General features: G+C 37.8%; 2 protein-coding genes across 3 annotated transcripts; both read right to left on the reverse strand.

The window, feature by feature from the left end:
- Positions 1-11,331: 11,331 nt before the first annotated feature.
- Positions 11,332-13,475, reverse strand: LOC103723232 (divinyl chlorophyllide a 8-vinyl-reductase, chloroplastic). Of its 2 annotated transcripts, none has more exons than XM_008814085.3 (2): positions 12,092-13,475; positions 11,332-11,715 (listed from the first exon to the last, which is right to left on the reverse strand). In XM_008814085.3, exon 1 carries the CDS (start codon positions 13,399-13,401, stop codon positions 12,154-12,156), a length of 1,248 nt encoding a protein of 415 aa, XP_008812307.2. In that variant the 5' UTR covers positions 13,402-13,475; the 3' UTR covers positions 11,332-11,715; positions 12,092-12,153. The 2 variants fall into 2 exon arrangements, with proteins under 2 accessions (XP_008812307.2, XP_008812306.2); XM_008814084.3 differs by having other exon boundaries at positions 11,332-11,730; positions 12,092-13,473.
- Positions 13,476-13,577: 102 nt separating this feature from the next.
- Positions 13,578-18,278, reverse strand: LOC120110234. The gene is made up of 2 exons (XM_039124625.1): positions 17,732-18,278; positions 13,578-14,551 (listed from the first exon to the last, which is right to left on the reverse strand). The coding sequence occupies exons 1-2, from the start codon at positions 17,732-17,734 to the stop codon at positions 13,802-13,804; spliced, it is 753 nt and encodes a 250-aa protein (XP_038980553.1). The 5' UTR covers positions 17,735-18,278; the 3' UTR covers positions 13,578-13,801.
- Between the last annotated feature and the right edge of the window lie 1,306 nt (positions 18,279-19,584).

Genomic DNA, 19,584 nt, shown 5'->3' on the forward strand with positions numbered 1-19,584 from the left:
TTTTTATTTTAATAAAAATATTTAAATAAAATGATAATATATGTCATAGAAATGATTTTGGCCTTAAAAGTCGTGTGCCTAAAAATTATTGACACGTGTAACGTATTATCATTTCTAAGATAATCGGGATAGTTGCTAGGTTTTGACATCTCTAATAAACTAGAAAATATTAAAGTTGTACCACAAGAAGTTGGCTCCATATGGTTGAAGGATGGAGAAGTTGGCTTTATATAGTAGAACTCCTTGAGAATATGTTCAACATATTCCTAACTCCTTGATGGAACTGTTGTCTATTAAGTAGCTTGAGAAAAGCTCAAGCTAAGTTTGGTTTGAAGTAAACGGACCAAGCTTGATCTAGTAAAATATGTTTGAAACTAATTTCAAAGTTGAGCCAAGAATTGACCGATCTCGGTCAAGCTAAATCATTAGATCAATGCTATATTAGTATTTTTATTTTATTTTATTTTATGGATAAATTAAATGCTAAAAAGGCTTGAACCAAGCTTGATTCAAGTTCAAATTTATTTGAGCTATATTTAGGATTAACAAAATAATAAATTAAGATCATGTTTGTCTTGCATTAGAATTAAGCTTGAACTACCGGTAAACAAATCAAGCTTAATTTTAGAGTTATAGCTTAAAATTAATATCAGACCGAGCTTGATCAAGCTTGGCTCAATCGTACCTCTAATTAAATCTCCATTTATTTATATAATTTGTCACATAAGTAGGTGCCATTAGTGGAAAAAAGAAGCTCATGCACGTGGCATTCAACAAGTTGTACTTAACTTTTTTCATGGAAATGTTCTAATTAAACTAAAAAGTTAACATTCTTTATGTACCTTTTGAACATCATCTCTATTAAACTTTTAGGAATAAGATTCCTTACTTGCAACTTAAATTAAAGCAATAATGTCTTTTACATAAACTCACAAAGGAATGTCAAGTCAATGTAATAGAATGTATATATAAATTAGATTCAAATAATATTATTTTAAAATCAGTTATTTAAATAGTTTTGTTCAAAATTGTTATCAAAATAATCTTCTATTCATTGTCTTATGGGTTCTATGCCAAGAATCCACATCCATGTGGACCTTCCAATCCTATGCAAGTTTGATCAACGGCGATCAACTATTTGGTTGTTGAATTGTGATCTACAATGAAGTCTTTCGGTGTAATACATGTTTCATTTGTGGTATCAATCACCATTCTTCTTTATTACATTATAATGGGTTACTTAGTGCTATGCTGGCTTTTTATAATGCAAATATCAATATTTTTTATTGATATTCTTTTTTTAAAGAAACACTATTTTCAAATTTTAATTTTACTAAATTTCCATCCATAGAAGATTGTGTGATCTAGAAGTAATATATTTTAATAAATATACAGTCAATAAAAAATGAAGACATTATTCTTCTATCATTACTTATTACTTTTTGTTATAAAATTTTTATAATAGCTATTATAGCTATCATATTTATAAACTAAAAATCGGAGCTTATATATTGTAGAGCAAATAGTGGTTGATAGGGCTATCATTCCAACCCGCAAACCAGATACCGACCTAACCATGACGTGCATCCAATATGGACCCAAAGATGAATAAGTTGGGTATGGGCTCAAGTCAGTCTCATGGAAGCTATTTTTGGGTCATATTTAGATTTTAAGCTTTTAAGACCTATTCTATCAGGAACCTCAGCCAAACCTCCATAATTATCATATTTTTTATTATTATTGTTGATACTACTACTACTACTACTACTATTATTATTATTATTATTTTATACTCATGAATGCATATATATATATATATATATATATATATATATATATATATATATATATATATATATATATATATATATATTCAATTTTTAAACTCAGTATACAAAACCTTGTTCTATAACTTAAGAGGGGCATAAAGAATAAAAGGTAATGACATGTTAGAGTGCTTATATTTGCATTAAGAAAGTGAATCATTTTAGTTCTTAGCCAATCATTATTATGTATAGTAATCATCAAATACTTGAGTTCTTAGCCGATCATTATTATGTCTTGATTTATTGAATAAGTATGGAATGGCTAATTGCAAGCATACATGGATACATAAAGTTTGATCCCAATTTCTCTCTCTGTGGTGGTGCACCAACATGTTGGGTGTTTTGATTTTGGAGTCTTTACTATTTGGAAACGGTTCATCCATGGTGAGTTAAAAGTAAGACTTCTCCGCACCAGAACATCTGGAACAAGACAAGAGTCTTACCAGCTTGGTTTTGTTGCACTCTCACACGCAAGGCAAATAAATTGCCAAACTCTAAAGTTTCACCTATCAATACTCAAGGAACGAACCAATCCCTTTTTTCCAAGAACAGCTTGGACTCAGCTTGCTAAGATAAGTTTCCTTGCAATTTTGTTTTCTTAAGTTGTGTTTGGCTTCTGGTTAGATGGTGGATAAGAGTAAGTCATTACTTTAACCAACCAAACATCAGCAAAAAGAAAAAAGAAAAATGGTGATAGATGGTTAAATCTATCCACCCCTGTTTTGCTATTCAGCATCCAAACACAACCATAATATAGCTATATGAGCACTAAGTTCTACTTGGCTCTTGCTATATTTGCATAGGGTCATGCTTAAATGTGTATGAAGCAATGGAGATCTTGCTACAAGCATGAGAGGCTTTATTGTAACATTCTTCTCGTTTCGAACTTACAAGTTGCCTCCTGCTGCTTGAAGAGAAAAAGGTTCCTCTCTTTATGCTGTTCCATTCAATGAAACGGTCGTGACGATGTTAGATAAAAGAGAATTTTATATATAAGAATATGCCATTTTCCCGTTTTGCTGGTACACTTCCAACTGCCTAATCACCTTCAAGTTTCAACCTATTGCTCACATTCTAGATCCCTTAAACATCTGAAATCTCCAACAACTTGGGTCCTTCATGAAATGTTGATAAATGCATTCTTCCATACACTTGACTAATCTTGACTAATTGCAAACAGGGCCGGTTTTTGTTTATCTACAACAAGTGAGATAGCACAAGAAGATTGATGTTCAAGGTAGCATTTGCATAAAGCTTATACTATTCCCTTCTTTTATTTTCATTCTTTTTTCAGCAGCAGCAAATATTTGCAACCAGAAGCTCTAAAAATTATCCAACAACTTGAGAAAACAAAAAGATTTCACCATACATGTTTTCAGTCTAACCTTTTTTCTACGTTTTTATTAAGCAATACTTAGGATTTGAAGAGCGGATCCCCAGAAGAGGAAGCTATTAGGAGTCAGGTGCCAGCCAACTGTTATTAAAGTTGTTGGGAGAGTTCTTTAGTTTCTGAAAACAAAAGCAATACAAAACAGGCACTAACAATTTAGGTTTTCTTTTTATTTTCTTTTTCTTTTTCCCTTTCTGATCCTCACAGGTGAATATGTAGAACACTTGAACAGAATCTAAAGCATAAAGCTCTGTAATTCTGGCACCAGGCTTAACCTAAATTATGCATCTTAATTCCAAAGCTTAGTTCTACTCGACAGAATTCATACCGACGCTTCTCCATTTAGAGAATAGTACATGTGCTTGCCTACAACTTAAAAATGTAGCAGTTAGATGATCCCATTATATTCCATCTTTCCTCCCTAGAGTATTAAATGAGGTGCTTGTCACAATAGGAAGGAAATTCAGCATGGCATAATAACAAGTAGCACATGATATAAATTGTTTCTTTTTTCTCAGGCAGTAACTTTAATTATGAAAAAGTTGAAATTACAATTGCAATTTCAGTATCTGTGCCAGTAGCTGTCATTGGAAAAACTACTGACAAGCATTAAAGTAAGAGGTTTGAGACTTGAGACAGTCGCTAACACATTCATTCAGCAATACACTCACAGAAGTAAACACATCAACGTCTCTGATGTTTACATGGTGTAACTTCATTTCAGCATGCGGCTAAGATGCATCTTGAGACACTCCAGCATTCTAGGGTTGGTATTTAGGTCTTCCAAATTATTTCTTTCTGTGCTATCTGTATCATGAGGTCATCAAACTAAAACTAGTTCCCAATCTATAAGCTTCGAACTTTAACTATTCACCTCTTCACCTAGCATTGCCATCAAACTTTGTTCATAATATGTTAATTATTTTTATATAGTTATTTTGATGGTAATGTGGTAATGCCACCTTTTACTCATGACTTACCCTTAAGCAACACTTAATTGTGATATTTGAATGTGGAACCTCCTCCCAGTGAAAGAGTCCCACAAGCCTGCAACCATTGGACTATATAATTTAGTTCAATCATCAAACTTTATTTTCACCTGTTCCTCGCTTGGGTTACCCCTCTACAGAAAGTCATCTTCCCAGTTGTTGCATGGCGTTCTTCTTTGCAGCAGACCTAGCTAACGTTTTGGAACCTAAGCTAATGGAAACTAGAATTCTCAGTGCTCCCACTATTTATGGGAAAGTAGTTCTTTGCTTTATGTGAAATATGACTAATAACAACTATGGACACCCTCCTAGGAGCACGTCAAGTGAGGAAGATAGATTTGGTCACACAAGGTACACCATTGAAGGATACCCATATTATATATCAATCTAGTCCACTTTTTTTCTATTCAAAATCTTGTAGCTCTGCTCCAAGAGTCCATGGCATCCACTCACATGCCTACAGCACCCCTTGCTCCTTCCCCTCCAGAATATCTGAAAGTCGATCTTGTTCCAAGGCTTTTGTTCTTCATGACAACACTAACAGCTCTCACAGTAGCAGTCGCAAGCAAGCAGATCAAAGTAATTTCTGTAGAGGCTAAGTTTAATCAACTCACAGCCCTGATGTATCACACAAAATTCCAAATTTTCTCCACTGATTTTAGGTCTATGATTTGATAATATTCTCAATGTTTGCTAATGAGTGCAAGTGTTTTGTGGTGGTGATGTCTGTAGCTTGCTTATGCAGTGTTCTTACAATGGCGGTTTCTGCTGTCTACAACTCCATACCAAATCCCAAGGTGAAAATCTTGTTTCAGTTAGGGTTCATGGATTTGGTAAGGAAGCCCAAAATCCATGCTAGCATAGGATTCATCTTTCCATCTCTTATTGATAATTAATAAATATAATATAATAAAATAAGGAGAAAAGATGGGTGACATTATACATATGGTATTCACCTATTTATTACTATAATAAGAAAAAGGAAGGGTGTGGAGTGATTGATTATAACCCTATTTGATTTTGATGAGCTCAAAGCATTTGAATATATCTTATGTTATACTAATAAATTCAATCTAGTGTTTCAGTCAAATACTTGTAAATTTATGGTTAAGTGTCTCAAGCTTTGGTTCAATACATTTTGGATAAGTAAGGAATTCAATTTGAATCAAAGTTTGAGTCTCGAGTCGACTCCGGGAGATTACGAATCGACTCCAAGCGTATCAGAAGCACTGGCACAAGCTCGAGTCGACTCCTGCACATTACGAGTCGACTCCGACTGAGAACAGACAGCCGGACAGAAAGATTCATCTCAGAACCTGTCAACGAGTCGACTCCTGAAGAATTCGAGTCGACTCCAATGCTTGCCGAGTCGACTCCAGCGTAGTACGAGTCGACTCCAGGGAGTAACAGACAGAAACACAGAGAAGCTATTTTGGACTCTGAGAGCCGAGTCGACTCCCGAAGAACTCGAGTCGACTCCGATGGTTGGCAGGTCGACTCCTAAGGAAGCGAGAGTCGACTCCCAGAGAAAAGCAAGGCAAAAAGTCAGAGAGCCAATTTCGGACACTGAGAGCCGAGTCGACTCCCGCAAAGTCCGAGTCGACTCCAAGGCAGCGCAAGCCCAAAGACAGAAGACTCTATTTTCATCTCTGAGAGCCAAGTCGACTCCGAGACGGCACAAGTCAACAGACAGAAGATCGGGATTTCGGGCTCTGAGTGCCGAGTCGACTCCCAGAATATCCGAGTCGACTCGAGTGAGCAAACTTGAAAGAAAGATCTTTGGATTCCTTAGAACGAGTCGTCTCCAAAAGTGCCAGGTCAGCTCCAGACATTGGGGAGTCGACTCCAAGTCAAGACAGCACTTTAATTCAAATTCAGAACAGTTGCCGAGCCGTCTCCAGAAAAGCATGAGTCGACTCCTGCAACAGGCGAGTCGACTCCAGATCGCGCGAGTCGACTCCGATCCCAACGGAAACATTGTCAGGAGTTGCAGAATGTGCAGAACGGCTAGAAGGATGTGTCTAACGGCTATTTTACTCCGGAAATGGCTTAAATAGCCTGAGTGAACAGTAATAGAGTAAGAAAGAGAGACTCCATTGAAAGCAAAAGGGATTTCCACCAACCAAGAGGTCTCTAGAGTGATTACACGAAAAAGAAGGAAGAAGTGCATTGAAGTCGACTCACCAACTCTCTTCCTCACATTCAAGGCTCTCCTCCAGACAGCAAGTCTACTTCAAATTCAAGAGGAGTCAAAGAGTTTGAAAAGCCCCTTCCTCCATCTCCAAAATCAGTTTGAGGGCTTCTTACTCTTCCTTGCTTAAATTGTTTTAAATACGCTTTTGAGAAGCTTTCTTTTTCTGTTTGTTTCAAACCATTTGTTTCTTACTTGATTCAATCAGGGGATTGAATCAAGGGTGTTAAGGTTTGTTGGTGAGCCTAGGTTAAAACCAACGGTGTAAGGGTTTGATTGTGATCCCGGAAAAACAATCGGGTGGTTCTAGTCGGTGAGCCTGGAAAAACCGACCGAGTTCGTTGTGATCTCGTAAAACAACAAGTTGGGTTGTGAACTTGTAAAACAACCGGCTGTAATCCGAGGGATTATAGTGAATTCCCAAGTGAGGCTTGGGGAGTGGACGTAGGAGCAAGGGTTAGCTCCGAACCACTATAAATTGCTTGTGTTTGTGATTGCTTCATTGTGTCTTACTTTCTCTTCATCCACTGCATATAGCAACTAATTAATCCACTCACAAAAAGTTATAATTAGTTACACACAAAGCTTTTAATTGCATTAATTATTTTAAAACCCAATTCACCCCCCCTCTTGGGTTGTCTATCTGGGCAACAAAGGGAGACCCACACATTATCATTAGCCAGGTCCAGATTTTCAGGAATTCACCATCCAAGAATTGAATCCAGAATCTCTGGTTGCTAAGGAGAAGGGTGCAACCACCAGAGCAAACCTTAATAATTCACATAGTTGCATATATATTTACCTACACCTTCTACTGAGTTAGGCCTTGTGGGCATAATCATGGTGGAAATATTAAAGAGCAAAGTTAGGCTAATTTTTTTTATACAGGTGCAGGCCTTCTAGAAATAATAATCTTAGTGTTCTTAGTTTTATCTTGGATTACATTTTCAGTCTTTAGACCTCAGGTGTGCAAGCAAGCTGAGGAAAAGCTCCCTTCTGTGTATTCCATAAAATTTTCTTTGCAATCTCGGAAGTTTTCTTCTGAGAAATATGGTGGTTATTTGCCACCACTCAGGTGTGAATGAGAGACCTCTCCCTTGAAGAGATAGGTACTAACCAAATAAGCTAACAGCTATTGGTTTTGCAATCTCAAAAGTTTTTCTTTTCTTTTTTTAATGAGAGATTTTCAAAAGTTAAACCCATCTTTTTTATCATGGGAAAAAGGAATAAAGAAAAGGTTACACTCATCATCTGGCGGTTTATTGTATATAGTCAGGCAATTAACGAACCTCATGGTCATAAATTTTGGTTGACTTTGAATTTTTGGTGACAATAGAACTATCATGTATAGATACCAATGGCTCCAAATGTGTTGATAATTTTATGTAGGCATAGCCATACTAGGGAACCCAACTAAGAGGTTTCATTTCAGGCTCATTCCTTTTCAGATACACCATTCAATCAACCAGTTGGAGCTTAACCAAAGAGGTTGGCACTCTCATCTCATCAGATATTTCAAACTATGGCAACTATGTGACCCACATCTCTCTATATATAATGCAAATGCTGGACTCCACCCTGAGCATTCCGCTCTATTTTTATATTATTTCCCAATGTACACCATTTTAAGGAGCCGAAAACTCTTTTTATTCTTTTTATCCTTTTTTCCTCCAAAGTCAGACTCTAGTCCTCCTTTTTCCATGCTGGACTGATTCTTCCTTAATAACCTTAATGTCACAGAAAAATAAAATTCCCAAATCAAGAAAACTTCGGTAACGAGAGTCCAACAAGACTCCATGACTGGCATCTTTTTTCATGTGTCGAGCATGTGCAAAGCTCTAGCCATTCTAATATTGAGTTACACTAGCATTTGGAGATTGTAAGGCGTTGAGTTTACAATATACTAGAAAGTCTTTCCATCTTAACTTTATCCTCCATGATACTGCGATATATAACACAATGCATTAAAAAACATGTTTCATTTCCTTTATTTAATGATTAAATTTGTCCATTGATCTTTTTTTAAATGTTCAACCATGATCAAAATAATATTATGACGATTTAAAAGTAATTTTAATTCATTAATCAGAATTGATTACTCAAACAATTAATATTGAAAATAATTATTTAACCCCTACTAAATTTTATAAGTTATTAGTTTTAAAATCCATTTGTGCCTTACAGATGAAAATTCTACCAATTATTAAAGAAGCTGATGATCTTATCATTGATTTGCCAATGATGTGCATAATTGCTATTCCTTCCATATTTTGCTAGTCTATAAAAACTTATACATAGACATGTCAATAATTTAGCTCTATTGTTTGCCAAGAAATCAAAAAGAAGGAAATATAATCCAATAGTTAAAGGGCCAATAGGTGGTTTCACTTGTTGGCACCCTCTCCTCCAAGCATTCACCAGTTCTAGGTTTGAATTGGTGGCACTTGCTCCATATTTCCGAAAAAGAGAATATAAAAATTAAATTAAATTAAAACATCTTCTTTGCTAATTGAATCAAAAAATTGTGGATGTGGTGAGGAATTGAGTGCAGTCCACCAATCTCCTTATTTTAAAAAAAAGAGAAATGGAGCTACCCAAAATGGAGGAGAAACTCTTAAACGTTTAGAACTAAGTTTCACCCTTTATTTCCTCCTTTCTTTTCCTAATAAACTTGGTCTTGTTGTTAAACACTCGAAGAACTATTCCCCGTTTCCTCTAAATATAATTACTTCTCCATTCCTTTTTAGAAATTAATCTTGAAACCGAATCAAGTTTCTCAATAAATTTTTTCTAACTTCTTAAATTCTTCATGGATTTGTAACAAACTGTTTTCATAGCATATTGACACAAACGGTAAATTTGAACGTTCTCTTTTCCTTGCCAAAATATATTTAAAGATTAAACAGGAAAGTTGAAACTACAAGAATTATCCTTGCATTGAAATACCTTTGCTCATATCAAACATGATCAAGTTGAATCAATAACCCAGAAGGATACATAACAATTGTTGGAATAAGGAACCATTTTAACAATCAAAACTAGACAAAAAGAAGAAACATCTACTTTACGATATCACAAAAATATAATAGCACAACAATTAAAACTAATCAAGGTTGGTCAACACTTGATGTAGTTTATGGCAATGGTCATCGCTTCAGCAGCTGGTGCTGTGGCTTCCATTGGATACACAGGTATAGAAAGAAATTCTCATACTGGATGGAATAAAGTGCACTATATCTTTGAAAATTTTGTTGACAAGTGGTGTTTCAGTCTCTCTCTCTCTCATGGGTTTCATCATCTTCATGTTACCAATATTGGTCTCAACATACTTATTGCACCATCAAAATGATTAGTATAGGAATTCCAGTTTCAATATAATTTGTGAGAATAAATGATAAATAAACATGCGATAGGAAAGATGTGTTAAAATGTTTTTTCTGTCTGATTCTCTTATTGTAATTTGTTTACCTGCAAATAGAATATATATTAATAAGCTACTTGTATGTTCAATTTTTTGTTTCAAAATATCCATCTAAGTACACATATAATTTACATTTTTCATTTCATGAATAGAGAACAAAAAGCCAATCCTAGTTAGATAGATAAGGCTTTTTTCACTATGGTTCTTTCCTCCTAGTTGAGCCATTAACATGTTAAGATCGTTACTACGCTTTCAAATGTGAACTAACTGCTTGATATAGAAGCAAAGTATCCTTTTCTTTTCCTTTTGCCCTTGATCATTTTGACCCAAGCATTAGAAGCATCCAAAGTTCAACTACATGGGTTAATAATGACACATCTAATTAGGAGATTGTGTTAGCTAGTGCCTCTGCTTTAAATGTTATTTTTCTCTTAGTGATTTCTTGTCGTATGCTTCTTTCTACATGCTCTCTTACCATGTATTTTTCTACATTATCTTAATGAAATTGGCTGTATTTTGCCGATCTCTTCACTTAAAAAGATAAAAATATCATGCGATTAGACAACCATGCTAGGTAAAGCTGATTTTTAAGAGACGTTTTACTGCTATTACCCTGCTTTAGCATAGATGATCCTTCTGATCAACACACACTTGCACAATGACAGATGCATATACATATAATTTTTTTTGTCTTAGTAATAACTCTTAGTTGTCCTAGCTGCATTACAATTACAGAATTGATGGTACAAATACTAAATGGTGATAATCATCTAAAAGCAACACATGCTTACGTTTCCCTTCAGATTAGCAAATTTCTTGTGTCTTCCTTTTTGAGTGCTACATTTTGAAAAGTAAAATGTTGAATCTCAAAATCAGCTGTACTGAAGCAGTGGTCCAGGTAATCACTGATGGTAGATATTGAGAAGGCCAAGACAGTAGACCATAATCCTTCTCTCAGAAATCATATCTTCCAAACTAGTCAAGTGATCAAGATTGCTTTCATTAAAATAAATATTCCTACTGCTGTTACAAAAATTAGTATTGAAGATCATTTCGAGATTGTGACTTATAACAAGGTCAGTCTAATCGATGAAGTTGTCAGGTTATAGTTCCAACTAATTTCATATTAGAAGGCTTATAATTTTCTAGGCCCTTGATACCATATTAATACTTTAAGCACTCAAATAGTAACATTATTAAAACATAATTCAGAAAACAAATTATTTGTCATGGGTTATCAATCCAAATTCAAGTTAGATGGACACTACCTGTTCTAAATCATCCATCAATACCAGCATCTCCCTTTAGTCAGGGAGGTAAAATGCTGCAACAAAAGGTCAGGATGATTATTCTAGGCAGGTCAGCAGACGATGGATGAGTTTTGTGCAACTCATTACGCAGTCTACTTGATATGAACTTTTTAACATGTAAAACCATTTTTAACATGTAAAACCATTGTTGATTATTCAGGAGTTCTTAACATGTAAAAATAGAGAAGTACTACAACTAGTACCTTGTGGCCATGGGAAATGTTTATTCTTATTTTGGAGAAAATAAACAGAACGAGATATATCTCCATACGATACATACAGGTCTTGCCTATCACAAACTTCAGCATAAAAGAACTAACTCTGTCAACATTACAAGCCTGTAGTAGCCGATAGTTTTGAGCAAGAGCTCCAATATATGGCATACAGAACTATGAGAACAATTGCAACTATTGGAAAGTACTATCAACTGGAACAGGATATGAAATATTGTAGTGCGGTTCACCTGTTGTTGGGTCAGCCTTGAAGAGAGAACATGCAAAGGTAAATCATCTTTGATTATTACAGTCTGAACAATTTGCTCTTGTCCAGGTCACATAAGTGAACTCATCATCAGGACTAGCATGGCACCTGTAATGCAAAATTCTGAAACGGGAAATTCACTTCCTGAGTACTCCAAAAAAGCTTTAACAGAGTAATTTCATTAGGTTCGTAAATAAGACTTAATTCAACAAGTATAGTCTTCATATGCATTACTAATATTTAAAGAAAATAAAAATGACTAAAAAAGTCATATGAAACGACTTTAAGCAACGTCTAAATAGACAAACATTGTGAATATTTAATAAAAAGCAACCACAATTAGCTTTACTAACTCAAGAAATGGCATCCACAAAGTACAACACAAAGCTGTTGATCCATGCAGGTATTTTGATTCCCAAGCAAATATAGTACAAGAAGCTTATCATTAGTAAAACAAACTTATGTATGGACAAATCAGCAATACCTTGAGAGCTCTTTTTGCACTCCTTTTTCGGAATTCACTAATTTAACTCTTCATTATAGAACTTAAAAAATGGTTTGCTCCCCCAATTCCTGACCAGCCATCCCTTCTCTGGTCACTCTTGCAAAGAAATCGTCCAATGTATCCTTCCCATAGCTCGGCGTCTTCTCCGCACTGTACTGCCCCGTCTCCGGGTCCAAAACCAGCATACTCTCAGCTGCATAGTACCTTCCAATCCTCCCAAACTCTGCCGCATCCTCCAACGATGGAAATATTTTGGAAAGAAAATCGAGAACCCCAATTGAAAAGTCCATCACCCCAATTGGCACCTTCAAGAACTTGGGCTCCTGTCCGAGCAACCTGAACAGCATCTCCCCCTGATCCAACGGTGTCAATGCCTTCCCCGGTCCGCCAATAGGCAAAATTTTGCAGGCCTTATCTTCATCCATCACACAATCAGCAATGAAGGATGCGAGGTCCTCCTCGCTGATAGGCTTGCAGGCGCAGAGCCTGCCGTCGCCGAACATCACGTAAGGCTTCCCACCCTTCACCGTCTCCACCTGCCCGCCCAAGCTCTTGAAGAAGGCGGTCGGGCGAACGATGCTGTAGGTGAATCCAGTCCCATCAGCAGCCTCCTTCTCGAGCTCATCTTCAAACTTGAGCTTCGCTCTCTGGAACTCAAGGAGAGGTTTCTGGACGCAGATGGCGGACAAGAGGACGAAGTGGGATGCGCCGCGCCGGCGGCCGGCGACGAGGCTGTTCCGGGTGGCGCCGTAGTCGATCTTCCACGAGTCCTTGATGCCGCCAGTGCGGCTGGCGAGGCAGCAGACGACGGCATCGATGGGGAGGCCGAGGGAATCGAGAGAGCGGTCAAGGGTGTCGAGGTCGGTGACATCGGAGAAGCAGACGGTGGAGCCGGCGAGCCGCTGGAGGGTCTGGTCCTTGTCGCTGCGGCCCCGGATGCCGCTGCGCTCGCGTGCGACGGCGATCACGTTGAAGCCCCGCCGGCAGAGCTCGCGGACGACGAACTTGCCGATGTAGCCGGTGGAGCCGGTGACGAGGATGTTGATGTCTTTGTGGGGTTTGGTTCTGAAGGAAGGGGAGGGGGAGGGGGTGGTGGTGGGTTCGAGTACTGGAGAAGGTGGGTTGGGGGAATTCGATGCATCGATAGAGAGTTTTACGGTTCTGGGTTTGAGCTTGGAGTGGGTTATCAGAGGGGAAACGAGAAGGGAGGAAGGGAAGTTGGGGAGGGAGGAGAGGTGGGGATGGGAATGGAGGAGAAGGGGATCGGAGGACGAGACGGAAAGGAGCATTTGAGTTGGGGGAGAGTGGATAAGAGTTTAGTATGTGGGATGGGCGTGGAAGGAGAGGGGTTTTGGGGAGGAGATATGGTTACAGATCTTTTAAGAAATTGCCATCCATTTAAAAAATTGAGTTTAAATTGCCGACTGGACGTAAACAAATTGCCATCCATTTCAAAAGAGATTACCTTCTTAAATAGAAAAAAAAAGGCATGGAAGCACTTGCATTTATCTTTTAAGAGTTACAGAGGCATACGCCTGTCTCAACAGGTCTTTAACAGCAGTGGGCATAACAGAACGCTGGGGCCTATTCCATTAGTGAAAAATGAGTATGACTCGTCTCTCGTTGACAACAGCAATAGATGAAATTTTACTGGGAGGTGCCATTTGCATGGCTGCTTGCCCATTGTATTCATTCATCACAATCATCAACATAATCATCAGTATCAGCATTGTCGTCGTCTGTGTCAAAACTTAACAAGTTAGACTGCATTTGTTGAAAATGACTGATGTGATCTCTTGCCTCAGAGATGAGAGCAGTTCTTGCAGCTTTGAGAGCTCCAATTTCCAGCTCTGTTTTGGTCTTGTTACACCAATCAGCATCGGAGTTTGCGGTCTTGGCACATGTTCTTCTCCTTGCATCTCTACAATGCAGGTGGTCAATGTACTTTTTATGCAGAGCTAGGTTCTTTATCTGCTTCAGAACTTCAGCACTTGGATCAGCTTGCCTCGTCTTGAATCTTGAGAGCATTCTCTTGTGAGCTAATGAAGATCTCTCACTGCATTTTTCGAGAAAAATGGAGGGATTCATTGTGCAATCAGGGGTCTCAGGTGAGTTAATCTCTGGAAGTTCCAGAGGTAGCAAGTATGGCAAAGTTTCAAGATTTGAGAAATGATCTGCTTCCTGGCTTCGATCTATAAGGCAGTGCTTCCTTATTAAATGCCTTGCTGTCTTCTGTGCAACAAGAATCTTCTGTCTACTACTTCTAACCCTCTTGACTTTTGCCTTCATAAGTTCTGTAGACTTACTGTCTGACAAAGTGAAAATGCCTACAGGAGAAAAATTCGATCTATTTGCCCTTGAACAAGGTTGAGGTTGAGTTGGGGTTGCAAGGTCAGCATGGATCCTGTTGAAGCATTCCCGTGCAGACTTTTGTGGCACCTGTAGAAATTTACAATATCAGATGTTATCTTACAACTCAAATAACTATATGGCAATGCTGACATCTTGGCACTTGATTCAGAAGAAACATGGCAAAATAATTAGCATGCACGTTGAAGAAAAACTAAAATAAATTCAGATGACTCAAAGCAATGGAGTAACATAGATTTGAAGTTCCTAACATGGTCCCAGAAATATTTCAACTTCTACTGGGATATTTGCTTTAGCAGGCTTTATACAGAGATTAATATGATTAATAAAATGCAAAACCACCTGTATGGAAGTTATATTGTCATTTGAATTGCAAAAGATGAATAAGTTCAATGAAGAAGAGCTTAGTCAACCACACAACAACATTTCTGCTTTTCAAGCAAAGAAAACTCAATATATTCTAGGCTCAATTAAATGTGAATGTCTATAGTGATATAATTGTTGACATGAACCAGCAAGCACAATAATTGACGTTGCAAATAATGAAAACTATACAGAAATCTTAGTTTTCTCAGAAACAGAACGGGCACTAATATGACTGGATACTAAATTTCCCCAAATGGAAATACACCAATCATCTACTGACACCATTTCTAGAAGCAAGCAAGCTTTATCATCTCTATCCAAGAGAGCCCCTATGGAATTTAAAAGACAGAAACTTATAAAGACATCAACTAACCAATATTACATACAGCAAATGACTACCATGAAAAACAAAGACAACCAGCCTAGTTAATAATCTTGCCCCATACCATGCTAGCAGTAATTGGCATGAATATATGTGCATGGTGTTTTAATCCTTGGCCTGAATATGCCAATAAAAGTTATATTGCAACCCCATTATCTTCTTTGACTTTCCAATTTTAATGTCACTATTTTCTCTGAGTCTGCAGTTCTTATACCTGTTGGCGCCTATGTTGTTGTGGCTTCTCTCATTTAGAAGTACGACCACCTTTCGCATAATTTCTTTTTGATTTTCTACAATCCACCACTAAGTTTATTCACTCATTCACTCATTTACTATTCGATTCTGATAGTACCAGCAATCTTTTAGAAGAAAATCTTGTCTGATCCAACATTATTTTTTTCCATTTTGAAGAACAGTATATTTTGTATCTTTAAATTTCTTTGACATATTTTTCTTAATTATTTTATAGCTCCTTCTTTTAGAGGTCTTTGCTTGGTGCAATGGTAAAAGGCTTAGGCTGATAAGTGCAATGGTGTGGGTTTGAGTCCTGGAGCAGCCATTTTGAGTACACACACACGAAAAAAAAAAGGCCAAAGATTAGGTCTATCCTTAGTTTGCCCCTCCCAGGATCCCGGATTGCCAGGACCATAACTGGGTAATGTATTTCTATTTTATAGCTTCTTTTCTTTTTCTAGAATACAGATACATGACTATAAACCTATCTTGGGCGATCAAACTTTCTTTCCTAGTAATACATTACAACATTTGCATCTGTTTCTCTTCCCTTTAGGAGATTTGACACAGATATATGCATATTAACCTTAGTCATGGTCATTTCTGTATTGATAGATTTAGGCCACGACAAACTTCTCACGTAGTTCCTACTACCTAACTCAAAATCCTTGCCCATCATATATGCCTCTCCTCTCCTCTCCTATTTCTCCTTGCATGGCTTTACTGTTAGCCACCACACTTATATTTCTTCTCCATCCAGAATACCTTGCACTAGTATATCCATCTCTAGCTGCATACGGTTCTTTCCTACCACTTGATTTATACTACACCAAAGCATTTGTTTTATTACAATTACCTTCTGTAATGCTAGTCTAAAAGCTACTAGCTTATCAATGTTCCATCATAATTTCTAGATATGAGTATCTCTTTCGATTTTTTTTCAATAAACGTCCTAATAGCATTCTTTTTATCCTGCCCACATATTTATATCAGTAAGCCAACATCAATCTTCTTAGACTTTTTCTTAATCCTTTCAAAACAATCTCATTTAAACATGCAAAGTTGAATCTCCTCAGTTCAAGTTTCTTGTTCTGTTGTGTCAAAATTCAAAAAGGCTTCAAGCAGAGAATAGAAAATTCTTCTCCTTTAGAACTATCTTCTTCACCCACATATTATGTCACTGGAAGGAGTCCTTACTTATGGTCACTGCTACTGTGATCCCATTACAGTTTACAGATGGTTGCCTCAAATAAAACATAATTTTCCCACTGGAATATAACCACTTTCTTAGGGAATTTTTTTCCCATCCCCCACATGGATGCCTTAGCAAAGCCTTGCCCTTTCTCAGTGCAACAGCATCAAGTTGACATGCATCACTTACACAACTCTACCACAACTACTACACTTTCTCAACATGATCAAGTGAATTATGGTGCCACTCATAAATATGTAGAGTTAGAAATTTTCACCAAATCCATCTCATTCTGTATACCTCCTCTTTAAATCTGCCATCAATCATGAGTCAACCCTCCACCTTTTCCTGCCATTTCTTATCCCAGCATCTTCTTTAAGCATCCTCTAAAATGAAGAATTCAGATCATTAAAAATCATTTTTTTAAAAAAATAAAAAACGAACCTTCAACAAGGTCAGCTATGTTAATCAGCAAACTGCAAAATGTTTTAACTAGTCCTCCAATTCAGCAATCTTGCCAAAATTGTAAGAGTTACAACTTCCAAAATTGCCATCATAGGTTCCAAATTTACTCATTTATCTACTAGACCTCTCTAAATTTTGCATAATCTATAAACGCTAGACCTGTGAAAAAATTTGCTAAATGTTTTGGTTTGGTTTTCAAAATATTCAAGTAACCACACTACGTAATCCTGATCATGAAAAGAAGTACATGCAGAAAGTTTGCACAAACTCTTGGAGACAATTGGCATGCCAGGGCTGCTACTAAGAGACATTTACTGCAGATGTAGGGAAGTTAGAAGAAATTTTAATTTCCATTCTGCAAACTACTTGAATCAAAACCTATATGTCAAGTAGTCAACTATCAACTCTTTCTGCTCTGGGTACCTAATAACAAGTCAATCTAGGAGTGATCAATAACAAAATGAACTCATCTGCATGTATTTGAAGTCTCAAGTCAGGAATAAATCCTAAAGATGAGTATTCCAGCTGGATTTCCCATGTCAAGAATCTTACATCAAGAGGATCATGCAAAAACCACAAGAAGAAATTGGCTAAAGGCTTAGCAAAATACCATTTTGGAGACCTTCTTCCAGAAATGCGGCGATGGTCTTGCCGAAAAGTAAGCCCTTCCAGAAACTCACTTCTTCCAGTCTCCATCTCAACTTTCAACATTCTCCTCCCTCTTTCTACTCTTCTTCTTTCCCCTCCCCTTCCCTCCATCACCCCTCTCATCCTCAGACCCATCAACACCAACGCTCGCAGAACGCCTCCGCTCGATATCCAAATTGTCCTCTTTCTTCGTAAACCTCATCCGAATTAGTGGCGAACCTCGGAGACCTCCTTCGGCTCTGGGAAGCATCGGCGGTGCCGGCAGCGTGCACTTGCCGGGTTCTGCGCGATATCGAGGGCTTCTTCGGGGTCCGTCTAGAATCCGGCGAGAGAGGGGTAGATTGGAGTTGGGGTTTCTCCTCAGGATTCTTCTTGGAATTGGGATCGTCGTTCGTCTGGGGATGGAAACGGGGAGACCTTCGGAGAGAAGTTTTGTGGGAGAGGCGTCGGCCGCTGCTGCCATGGCCGTCGGGAGGGGGAGGCAAAGGGATTAGAGGCAGCTCGGAATCTTTTCGAAAGGTCAGAACTCCCGCGAAAGAGTCAAAGCGCTTTGGTCGGGTTCCAAGGTTGAACCTGGCCGGTTCAGAGAGCACAGCGTGATTGATCTATTCATGGATGTTTATGTATCGGTTTGTTATCATTCTGCACTCACTTCACCAATTGTAGGGATCCACAATTATATTCTAGAACTAATTACCAATCTCAAACAAAAATTCCATTTTATCATTCCCACTAATTTTGGATGTATTGCAAAGTTTTTCTCATTCATGCCCCATCGACTTAGGTTTCTAGGTTTTTTCCTTCACGTGAAGCAACCGCTGGATCATCAGCTACCTGCTTTGAGAGCTGTGCTGATCGTTGAATGACATACTTTGGAGTGCTTTGCGAGCTGTGCGGTGGGTGATCCATGATGATTTCACACGCCAAACCATTGACAATCCTAATTATAAACCTTTGAAGCTTGAAGACTCTACATGAATAAATGGACCAAAAACCCTTCCACTGCCATTTTAAGATGTCATCAATAGTATTCATGGTCAATTCTACACCAACATCTAAAGCATGAAACAATTAAGGAGCTCAAGTCCAACCAATCCTCTACTCCCCCACTCGCCCTTATCTCGGCCCATCACCGCTGCCCAACCATCAAGAACTATTTGCAAGACCACGCTGCCCAACCATTGGCTCAAACAAGCCTCCTCTTACATGCACATCGAGTTGCAACAAAGCCACACTCCCTTACTTGCAACAACTTTATATGAGACAAAAGGGTATCATCAAAAGCATTTTGGCTATCCATCGGCTCTTTCATGAAGCATTTCTACAAGAAATCTTTTCCTTCCTCTGATAACCCTTCCAGTATCTCGGACAATGCAGCGCCATAATCAACTAGGAACAACATCGCAAGCCACTCCATCCCAACTGCAAACTCCCTCACAAGCTCACTAGTCACGATCTCGATAGCAGGGCATTAGTCAACCAGTGGTGTATCAAAAGAAGAAAATGTTAGAATAATTTCAAAATATAGCCTGATTGCGCATTTTTGTTTTATAAAACGGATTAGACGTATGGCTCGGAATGGTAATATAGTTAAGTTCAATATGATGTGTGATCATTTTGTTTTATGGGCTTTGGTGCACCTTGGATGTATAGGATTGAGTCCTATTTATTTTGGTAATTTTGGTATGTAGGCCAGAAAATCCAATTAGAATTTTGGAGCCTTATTGGGAAGGCTCCCTTATATTTTCTATATAAAAGCTAGGTCCTTCTTTTCTCTCCATATGGTTGATAGCTTGCCCCATTGACGGCTATCTT

Source organism: Phoenix dactylifera, chromosome 3 (assembly GCF_009389715.1).
Source record: "Phoenix dactylifera cultivar Barhee BC4 chromosome 3, palm_55x_up_171113_PBpolish2nd_filt_p, whole genome shotgun sequence".
NCBI classification, from domain to species: Eukaryota; Viridiplantae; Streptophyta; class Magnoliopsida; order Arecales; family Arecaceae; genus Phoenix; species Phoenix dactylifera.

What these genes read in the sequence shown, in the direction of transcription:
- LOC103723232 (XM_008814085.3), bottom strand. Translation starts at nt 13,401, where the DNA reads ATGCTCCTTTCCGTCTCGTCCTCCGATCCCCTTCTCCTCCATTCCCAT.